Raw genomic sequence first — 11587 nt, 5'->3', positions numbered from 1 at the left:
TGTATTCTCTGACAGTCCCTTATGCTTTCTGCTACTCCACCAATCTTTGTGTCATCTGCAAACTTGCTGATCATACCAACAGTGTCCTCTTCTAGATCATTTATGTATATTACAAACAACAGTGGCCCCAACACTGACTCCTGTGCAACACCATTGGTCACCTTTCTTCATTTCGAGAAACTCCCTTCAACTACTACTCTCTGTCTCCTATTGCTCAACCAGTTCTTTATCCACCTAGCTAGAACACCTTGCACACCATGTGACTTCACTTTCTCCATTAGTCTACAATGGGGAACCTTATCAAACGCCTTACTAAAGTCCATGTATATGACATCAACAACCCTTTCTTCATATAACAACTTGGTCACTTCCTCGAAGAACTCTATCAAGTTGGTAAGGCACAATCTCCCCCACACAAAACCATGTTGCACATCACCGATAAGCTCATTCCTTTCCAAATATAAATAGATCCTATCTCTTAGTACCCTCTTCAGCAACTTCCCCACCACTGACGTCAGGCTCACTAGTCTGTAGTTACCTGGAATATCCCTACTACCCTTCTTGTACAGGGGGACAACATGAGCAACCTTCCAGTCCTCCGGCACCTCACCTGTATTTAAGGATACCACAAAGATATCTGTCAGGGCCTCAGCTATTTTCTCTCTCGCCTCCCTCAGCAACCTGGGATAGATCCCATTCGGTCCTTCAGTACTTGCCTTCAGCACCATCTCAGGCAGTGCATTCATGTTTTTAATAACTTCTGGGTGAAGAAACAGTCTTCTTCCGATCCTACTTAAACATATGCCTTTTGGTCTTTGACATGTCTGTGGGGAAAATATTCCCACAATCCAACTTTCTATGCCTTTTATAATTTGGCATACCTCAATCAGATCCTTTCTCACACACCTCTGCTCCAGGAAAAACAAACCCAGCCTAACCAGTCACTTTTTAGAAATGAGATTTTACATCCCAGGAAACTTCACAATGAATCTCCTCTGCTCCTTCTCGATTGCAATCACATCCTTCCTTTAGTGTGGCGAACATAACTGCACACAGTATTCCACTGATGCTCTACAAAGTTGCTACAAGGCTTCCCCTGCCCCTATATTCTACACCCTGGCTAATGAAGGCAAACATCCCATGTGCCTTCTTTACCACCTGATCTACCTCTGCTGACACCTTCAGGGACCTGTGGACTTGTACACCAAGATCCTTTTGTTCCTCAATACTACCTTGGGACTGATTGTTCATTATGTAAATCCTTCCCTTATTGAACGTCTCAAAATGCACCACCTCACATTTACCAGGATTAAGTTTTATTTTTGCTGTTCTGCCCAATTTGCCAGCTGAAGTAATAAAGATAACTTCCTTTGCCTCCTGTTGAAGCGTAAGGTGCATCTCATCAGGCCCTGATGATTTATGCACCTTTATGTGTGCCAAAACAGCTAATCTCTCCTCCTTAGCCATTTTAATATGCTTCAGAAACTCACCATCCCAATGAAAGCTCCAGCTGCAATATCTTTCTCCTTTGTGAATATAGATCTGAAATATTCATTTAAGACATCTCACACATATTTAAGCTCCACGTGCAAGTTGTCCATTTGGTATTTAAAATCCACAATCTTTCCCTGGCAATCCCCTAACTGTTAATATATTTATAAAATGGCTTGGGGTTTCCCTTATTCCCATCTGCTAAAAATATTTCATGAGTCCTCTTTGTCCCCCTAATTTTTTTTCAGCAACACCCTGAACTCTATGTCCTTGTCTTTCATGTGCTTTAGCGAACATATGCTTTCTTATTTTTCTTTATCAAACTCTCAGAATCCCTTGAAATCCCAGATTTCCCAGACTTGCTGTCTGTGTTCTTTATTCTTAGAGGAACACAGTGGCCTTGACATCTCACTATACAAATTTAAAAGACTCATATTTTCCAAATATAGATTTACTTGCACGTAGCTGCTTCCACTTTATTTTTGCCATATCCTGTTTAATGATACTGAAATTGGCCTTTCTCTAACTTGGATACTTATCTTCTGCACTATTCTAATCTCTTTCCATAAAGACTTTGAAGCTTCAGAAGGTGCGGTCACAATCCCAAAATGTGCATTCACTACCATTCAACCACGTGACTATCTTAATTTCCTAGGATTACTTCTCGCACTGCTCCATCTCTAGTCGGATTATATATGCACTGCACAAACATCTCATCTAGATGCACTTCCAGAATTCCACCCCATCTAATTATTTTATATTAAGACAATTCCAGTTCATGTTGGCAAAGTTCAAATCTTATACAACATTAACCTTATTCCTTTCACACCTCTCTGCGATTTGCCTCCATGTTTGCTCCTCCATCTCCCTATGATGTTGAGGTGCCTGAGTATAATCACAGCAAAGTGATTTCTATTTCTAAATTTGACCCAGATGGTCTCGTTTGAGGAGTCTTCTAAGACATCCTCCCTCATTACTCAGTGATGGGCTCCTTTATCAATAATATGAGCCTCCACCTCTCTTACACATTCTCATCACATTTGAAACTTCTATATCCTGGAATGCTGAGTTGCCAGTCCTGTCCTTCCTTCAACCATGTCTCAGTGATGGCGACAATATCATAATCCCATGTGCTGTTCAATGCTCTAAGTTCATTCACCTTACCAGTCAAGCTCCATGTATTAAAATTGAGACAGTTGAGATTTACAGTCCTTCCGTATGGCTTATCATGCCCATGTTCATCTCTAATCCTCTTTTTGAGAGAAAATAGTCCTGGCCTATTCTTGCCAGGTAAAATAAATGCAAATTTTTCTTAAAGCTTCTTCACTGCTTGCAATGGATGGCCAAGAAGACAAATCTGATGCAAGCTGTTTTTTTTATTTCCAAGTGCAGTCTGGCTTTTGGCATCTCCGCAGCAGGTAAGCATCCTCAATAAAAAGAGCTGTTCATCTTACAATTGTTCATGGATAGGTAAGGCTTGGGTTACCCTGATTTGTGATCTGCTTGGAAGAAGGTTGTCTATCAGAGAGATTTCAAAGGACTTTCAAAGAGATTTTTCACGGTGCTCAAGGAAATTATATTCCTGAAAAAAATAAGGATAGCAAGGGTAGGAAGAGCCAGCCCTGGATAACCAAGGAAATAAAGGAAGGTATCCAATTTGGGCGGCACAGTGGCTCAGTGGTTAGCACTGCTGCTTCACAGTGCCAGGGATCTGGGTTCGATTCCAGCCTCGGGTGACTGTCTGCATGGAGTTTGCACATCCTCCCTGTGTCTGATGTGCAGGTCAGGTGAATTGGCCATGTTAAATTGCCCATAGTAATAGGTGCATGAGTAAGGAGTAGGTGAATGGATCTGGGTGGGTTACTCTTCGGACAGTGTGGACTTGTTGTGCTGAAGGGCTTGTTTCCACACTGTAGGGAATCTAACCTAAAAGCTCAGGCTTGCAAAGTGTAATGAGAAGCAAGAAGATTGGGAAAAATTTAAAAAGCAACAAAGAGCCACGAAGCAAACAATAAAGAAAGGAAAAATAGATTATGAATGAAAGCTAACACTGAATTTAAAACAGGTCGGAAAAGTTTTTATAAATAAATAAAACGGAAAAGGATGGCTAAAGTGGATGGAGATCCCTTGCAGGATGAGAAAAGGGAATTAATATTGGGTAATGCTGAAATGACAGAGACCTTGAATCTATTTTGTGTCAGTCCTCGAAGTGGAAGATGTATCTGACATGCCAAAGAATGATGTTATGGATATGATGGGAGATGAGGACCTCAATTCAATTGTTATCACAAAAGGGCTGGTGTTGAGCAAACCTGAGGATCTAAAGGTAGGTAAATCCCCTGGTCCTGATGGAATACATCTGAAAGAAGTGACAGAACTTATAGTAGTTGCGTTAGTGGTAATTTACCACAATTCACTGGACTCTAGGCAGGTCCCAACGGACAGGAAGACAGCAAATGTCACCCTGCTGTTTAAAATAGGGTGTAGGCAAAAGGCAGCTAACTACAGGCAAGTTAGCTTAACATCCATCATCCCAAAAATGCTGGAGGCTATCATTAATGAAGAAATAGTGAGACATCTGGATGGAAGGGATTCCCTCATGCAGATGCAGCACGGATTCACAAAGGCAAGGTTGTGTTTGACAAACTTACTTGAGATATTTGAGGTTGTAACAAGTGTGGTGGATGGAAGGGAACAGATGGATGTTTATACTTGGATTTCCATAGGGTGTTCAGTAAGGTGCTGCATAAAAGACTCATCCATAAGATAAGAATGCATAGAGTTGTGGATAGTGGACTGGGATAAATGGGTGTTTCTCTGGGTAGAGATCAGTGGTGAGCGGGGTGCCCCAGGGGTCGGTGTTGGGCCAGCAACTGTTCATGCTATATATAAATGATTTGGAAGAAGGGACTGAGTGTAACATATCCAAGTTTGCTGATGTCACTAAATTACGTGGAAAGACAAACTGTGCAGAGAATGTGAAGTGTTTTCAGAGAGATTTAGATAGGTTAAATCAGTGGATTAGGGTCTGGCAGATGGAGTACAATGTTGGTAAATGTGAGGTTATCCACTTTGAAAGAGAAAATAGTAGGTCAGAGTATTATTTAAATGGTGAAAGGTTGCAGCATGCTGTTGTGCAGGGAGACTTAGAAGTGCACGTACATGAATCACTAAAAGTTGATTTGCAACTGCAACAGGTAATCAGGAAGGCAAACGGAATATGCCTTTCATTGCTCGAGGGATTGCATTTAAGAGCAGAGAGGTTCTGCTGCAATTGTACAAAGTGTTGCTGAGGCAGCACCTGGACTATTGTGCACAATTCTGGTCTCCTTACTTGAGGAAGGATACATTGGCTTTGGAGGCAGTGCAGAGGAGGTTCACCAGGTTGATTCCAGAGGTGAGGGATTACTCTGAGAGGAAAGGTTGAGCCACCTGGGACTGTACTCTCTAGAATTTAGAAGAATGAGAAGGGATCTTCCAGAAACATATAAAATTATAAAAAGGATAGATAAAGTCGAGGTAGGGAAGTTGTTTCCGCTGGTAGATGAGACTAGGACAAGGGTACATGGCCTCAAGATTAGTGGGAATAGATTTAGAACATAAGAACTAGGCACAGGAGTAGGCTGCCCAGCCCTTCGAGCCCGCTCTGCCAATCAATAAGATCATGGCTAATCTTTTCATGGACTCAACTCCACTTACCCGCGTTTTCACCATATCCCTTAATTCCTTTATTTTTCAAAGAAGTATCCACCTTAGCTTCAAAAGCAATAACTGAAGTAGCGTCAACTACCTCCCTGGGCAAGGAATTCCATAGATTAACAATCCTCTGGCTGAAGAAATTCCTTCTCAGTTCACATCTAAACCTGCTTCCTCTAATCTTGAGGCCATGTCCTCTTGTCCTAGTTTCACATACCAATGAAAACATGTTATCTATTTCTATTTTATCAATTCCTTTCATGATTTTCTATGTTTCTATAAGATTCCCCCCCTCATTCTTCTGAATTCCAAGAACATAATCCCAATCTACTCAGCCTCTCCTCATAATCCAACCCCCTCAACTCTGGAATCAACATAGTGAATCTCCTCTGCACTCTCTCCAGTGCCAGTACACCCTTTCTCAAGTAAACTGCACACAGTACTCCAGGTGTGGCCTCACCAGCATCTTATACAGCTGCAACATTACCTCTCTGCTTTTAAACTCAAATCCTTTCGCAATAAAGGACAAAATTCCATTTGCCTTCCTAATTACTTGTTGTACCTGCAGACGAACCTTCTGTGATTCACACACAAGGACACTCAGGTCCCTCTGTAAATCAGCATGCTGCAACTTTTTACCATTCAAGTAATTATCTATTTTGCTGTTACTCCTACCAAATTGTATGACTTCACATTTACTAACATTGTATTCCATCTTCCAGACCTTTGCCCAATGTATTTATGTTCCTCTGCAAAGTTTCACAGTCCTCTGCACACTTTGGTCTGCCACTTATCTTCGTGTCATCAGCAAAGTTTGACACCATACACGTGGTCCCCAACTCCAAATCATCTATATAAATTGTATATAATTGAGGCACACCACTCATCACTGATTGCCAGCTAGAATAGCACTAATTTATCCCCACTCTTTGCTTCCTGTCAGTCAACCAATCCTCTATCCATACTATTACCTGACCCCTTGAGGGCAGAGATGAGGAGGAACTGCTTTTCCCAGAAAGCAATGAATCGATGAAATTCTGTGTCCAATGAAGCAGTGAAGGCAGCTTTGTTAGATATATTCAAGACACAGTTGGATGGGCTTTTGCATGGGAGGGGAATTAAGAGTTATGGGGTTAATGCAGGTAGGGGGAGCTGAGATGATGGATAGATCAGCCATGATCTTCATGAATGGCGAAGCAGGCTCAACAGGCCACATGGCCTCCCCCTGCTTCTATACCCTGAAACTATGAAACTATCTATAGTTAACTAAATAGTAGTGCAGGAGTTGAGGGATTCAATAATAGAAGCAAAACCAAAGAATGGTAATGAAAATCATGAGCATTATTGGGGTGTTATTGAAATTCTTATAAGTGTGTGGCAGAACTGGGTTTTTTGGTGGAAGTTATTCATGTCTAAATAAATATAAAACGTGAACCATATGGTGTAAAAGACAGCTAGATATTTCCTGAAGATTGCACATACATTGAACTCTATAAATAGGTATTTGGAAGTGAGTTATATTTACATGTTCAACTAATAGGATGAAAATTTATGCAATTGTCCACAACCTAGTAAAATGATTATTTCAACACTGTAAATTTAGCTGCATTAACAGTTATCATAAAAATATATTGCGGATATGCACATATCTGAATATTATTAACAACATTTTTATATAGTGCTGCAATCAACTCTTTTGATACGAGATCCAGAGACTGGAAAACTCTATTCGAACTTTGATCACAGAATTCTTGAGATTCTTCGAGAGTCTAAATGCATGTTAAAAATGGGTTTGGAGGTTCCAGAGATAGCCAAACGTCTGCTAAAAATTGAAAATACATTAAAATCTAACTGTAATAATTTGGAGGTAGGTCATATTTTATTTCTTTGCGATATGATAAGATGTGTTTAGCAATTTCTGTATGGATGATCATTGGATGGCCATCATCAATAGAAAGCAAAATTGAATGGTAGAATCATATATGGGTCTGAGTGATGTTGGCTATTGCGAGATGTACGGCAGAATTGGACAAGGCCCATCTTGACATTAGGATTATCTTTCCCTTTATCTTTTATTCTTTTCACAAGTGGCTTGGGTGAGACTCTCAGTAGATAGCAGGTGAGTCAATTGATGGTCATTATTGATTATTAATTGTCATGTTAATGGCATAACTTGCCTCATTAATATTTAGCCTCAGGAATTGACATTAATATTTAGCATCAGGAAAACTCGACAAGGAAACCAGAATGGGCACCTAACAAATTTAACTCGTCACTTGCTCTAAAAGTGAACATGTTGAACATTGCCAGCATCTCAGTACACCTGCCACAGATACCCTCTATCTAGCATCTGACATGTGCTGGCCTCTAAGAGTGCTCATGGCACATCTCCAGATCACTTATGGGATGCTTCTACACTTCAGTGCTGCACATTAGGTTGCACCAACAACTACCATTGTACTTCTGCAGCACTCAGAGATACACACCCAAGCGGAAACAGCTTCACACCATTCACTCTGACAAGCCCATCATGATTTTGAAAACCTCAAATAGATCCCTCTCAAGCTTGTCTCCAATGAGAACAGCCCCATTGTCTTAATCTGACCTCATTGCTGGTGTATCATAACTGTAACTATTCCAGTAAATTGCTTCTGCAGTCTCTCCAACGTGTGTATATAATGTAGTATCCACAACCGTACTCAATACTCCAGCTGAGATCTAACAAGTGTTTTTACAAGCTCTGTACTCTCTGCCTCCATTAGTAAAGCTAAGGACACTGTTTGCTTTATTTACTGCCCTCTCTACTTGTCTTCCCACCTTGAATAATCTGTGCACGTACTTTATGACAAACTACACATATGGAGAAATAACCAGTTTGGCTTCACGACGATAATTGTTCCAAAAAATTCTATGTAACTTGAAAAAGGCCCATGGATTGGAAACTTACTTCTTGTTGTAATGTAATACATATCCAGCTGTTGGTTTGTCTAGACACTCAAGAAACTATTCTTTTCAAGTTTTCCTCAAAATCTCCTGCCAGCTCTCATAAACAATTAAGGCCTAATACTTTGAGGCTTCAATTTTAAAAAAATCCTGTCACTCTGATGGAAAATTGTTAATTCTTTCCCTTGCTGCTTGTAGCTTGTGAAATGTCTGAAGGAAACCTCCAGTTCCCTCCCATATCTTATTTTCTGTATTACTTTCTGCAATGAGAGAAAGAACCAATCTAAAACTGAGCACATCTTTGATTTATTCACATGTGAGACCTGAGCATCACTACCCGAGCCAGAGGTTATTGCCTATCCCTAGTTGCCCTTGAGAAGGTGGTGCTTGAACCACTACAGTCCACATACTATAGGTTGACCCTTAGCAAGGAAATTCCAGAATTTTGCTTCAGCAACAGTGAAGAAACAGTTATATATTTCCAAATTGAGATGGTGGGTGGCTTGGAGGGGAACTTGCAGGTGGTGGTGTTCCCATTTATCTGTTGCCCCTGCACTTTTATATGAAAGTTTTGGAATGTGCTGTCAAAGGAGCACTGTTGATTTTCTGCAGTTCTTCTTGTACATGGCACACACTGCTACTACTGAGCACTGGTATTTCAGAGAGTGGATGCTTGTGGATGTGATACCAATCAAGCAGGTTGCATTGTCTTGGATGGTGTCAAGCTTCTTAGGTGTTGTTGGAGCTGCACTCATCCAGGCAAGTGGGGAGTACTTCTTCACACTTCTGAGTTGTGACTTGTAAACGGTGGATCAGATTGAGGGAGTCAGGAAGTGTGTTATTTGGTGCTATGTATTCCTAGCCTCTGATGTGTTCTTGTAGCTTAAAAATGTGTTGCTGGAAAAGCGCAGCAGGTCAGGCAGCATCAAAGAAACAGGAGAATCGATGTTTCGGGCATAAGCCCTTCTTCAGGAATGAGGAGGGTGTGCCAAGCAGGCTAAGATAAAAGGTAGGGAGGAGGGACTTGGAGGAGGGGCGTTGGGAATACAATAGGTGGAAGGAGGTTAAGGTGAGGGTGATAGGCCGGAGAGGGGGTGGGGGCGGAGAGGTCGGGAAGAAGATTGCAGGTCAAGAAGGTGGTCTTGTGGAACGTTTCAGAGCAGGCCCCCTACTTGCGGAACGTTTCAGAGAACTCCTCTGGGACACCCATACCAACCAACCCAACTGAACACTTCAACTCCCCCTCCCACTCCGCCAAGGACATGCAGGTCCTTGCTAGACCATGGCAACACGACGCCTGGAGGAAGAGCGTGTTCCCTGTGTTCTTGTAGCCACAGTATTTATATGGCTAGACCAGTACAGATTTTGGTCAGTAGTAACCCCCAGCATATTGACTGTGGGAATCAGGAGACTATGACTCTATTCATGCGAGTTGGATTTGGTCATTGACTGGAATTTGTGTGATGCGAATGTTTCTTCCTGCTTTTCAGCCCAAATTAGGTCCAGGTCTTGCTGGGTTTGGACATGGACTGGTTTGATATCCTAGGAGACCTGAAGAGTGTCGAGCATTGTACAATTATCAGCGAACATCCCCATTTCTGACCTTACGATGAAGTGCAGCTCATTTATAAAGCAGCTGAAGATGATTGGGTCTAGGATACTAACCTAAGGATGTCATGTAAAGGTATCCTGTAGCTGAAATGGCTGAGCTGCAACAACCACAACAATCTTCATTTATGCATGGTATGACTCCAACCAGCAGAGAGATTTCCCCTATTCCCTTTAACTCCAGGAGGATGTGTTTTGAAAACATTAAGATAGCAAATTCCCAAAGGACTTGATGGGGTCTATCCCAACACACTTAGGGAGACAAGGAAGGAAATTTCTGGGGCCTTGATCAAAATCTTTGTATCCTCTTTAATCACAGGAGAGGCCCTAGAGGACTGGAGAATAGCCAATTTTGTTCCTTTGTTATGAAGGGCAGCAAGGATAATCAGGGAAAGTACAGGATGGTGAGCTTTATGTCAATGGAATGGAAATTTATGGAGCAGATTCTTAGAAAAGGATTTACTCATATTTGGGAAAATATGTATTATTTGTGATAGGCAGCATCGTTTTGTGTGGGTGAGGTTGCATCTTAAAATTATGATTGGGTTTTTTTGAGGAAGTGACAAAGGTGATTGATGAGAGCAGGACAGTAGATGTTGTCTTTAGCAAGGCCTTTGACAAGGTTCCTCATGGCAGGCTGATGCAGAAGGTGAAGTCACAGTGAGCTGATAAGATGGATACAGAACTGATTTGGTCAGAGGAAAGAGAAAATAGTGATGGAAGGATGTTTTTCTGACTGGAGATCTGTGGCCAGTGGTGTTTGACAGTGATCAGTGCTGGGACTTTGCTGTTTAAGATATACCTATAAATGATTTGGAGGAGAATAAAAGTTTGGTTTGATTTATTGTTGTCACATGTACCGAAGTACAGTGAAAAGTTTTGTTTGTAAGCAGTACAGGCAGATGAGAACATACAAGGACAGACAGATCATAGGTTACTTAGACAGAGGGAGGCATACAAGGTTACATCTATGCAGGAGGTGTACAAAGCAACATCAGCATTAGGTTTGAATTACAGAGATCCATTCAGCAGTCTAATAACAGCAGGGAAGAAACTGTTCTTGAACCTGTTGGTCCATGTGTTCAAGCTTCTGTATCTTTTGCCTGACCCAAGAGATTGGAAGAGATCATTACCAGAGTGGGGGGGGGGGGGGGGGGGGGCAGTGGGCTCTTTGATGATGTTGGCAGCCTTTCCGTGGCAACAAGAAGTGTAAATAGACTCCACTGATGAGAGATTGGCTTCCGATATGGTCTGGTCTGTGCACACAACTTTCTGTAATTTCTTACAATCCTGGGCGGAGCAGTTGCCATTCCAAACTGTAATGTACCCGAGTGGAATGTTTTCTTTGGTGCATCATAGAATCATAGAAATGTACAGCATGGAAGCAGACCCTTCAGTCCAACCCATCCATACCGACCAGATATCCCAACCCAATCTAGTCCCACCTGCCAGCACCCGGCCCATATCCATCCAAACCCTTCCTATTCATATACCCAACCAAATGCCTTTTAAATGTTGCAATTGTACCAGCCTCCACCACTTCCTCTGGCTGCTCATTCCATACCACTCTCTGTGTGAAAAAGTTGCCCCGTAGGTCTCTTTTAAATCTTTCCCCTCTCACCCTAAACCTATGCCCTCTAGTTCTGAACTGCCCGACCCCAGGGAAAAGACTTTGCGTATTTACCCTATCCATGCCCCTCATAATTTTATAAACCTCTATAAGGTCACCCCTCAGCTTCCGACGCTCCAGGGAAAACAGCCCCAGCCTGTTCAGCCTCTCCCTATAGCTCAAATCCTCTAAACCTGGCAACATCCTTGTCAATCTTTTCTGAACCCTTTCAAGTTTCAC

The 11587-nt window shown here is 41.9% G+C and overlaps 1 protein-coding gene across 1 annotated transcript in view; it reads left to right on the top strand.

Moving 5' to 3' along the window:
- Positions 1 to 11587, top strand: part of LOC122540182 (dynein axonemal heavy chain 8-like) — a 1320893-nt gene that overhangs the window by 408075 nt on the left and 901231 nt on the right. Inside the window, exon 18 of the mRNA XM_043675532.1 lies at positions 6867 to 7054. Coding sequence (XP_043531467.1) covers positions 6867 to 7054 — 188 coding nt within the window. The remainder of the gene's footprint in view (positions 1 to 6866; positions 7055 to 11587) is intronic.

Source organism: Chiloscyllium plagiosum, chromosome 3 (assembly GCF_004010195.1).
Source record: "Chiloscyllium plagiosum isolate BGI_BamShark_2017 chromosome 3, ASM401019v2, whole genome shotgun sequence".
Taxonomy (NCBI): domain Eukaryota; kingdom Metazoa; phylum Chordata; class Chondrichthyes; order Orectolobiformes; family Hemiscylliidae; genus Chiloscyllium; species Chiloscyllium plagiosum.
Note: the sequence above shows the minus strand (reverse complement) of the source record. Positions and strands in the feature narration are given on the sequence as shown.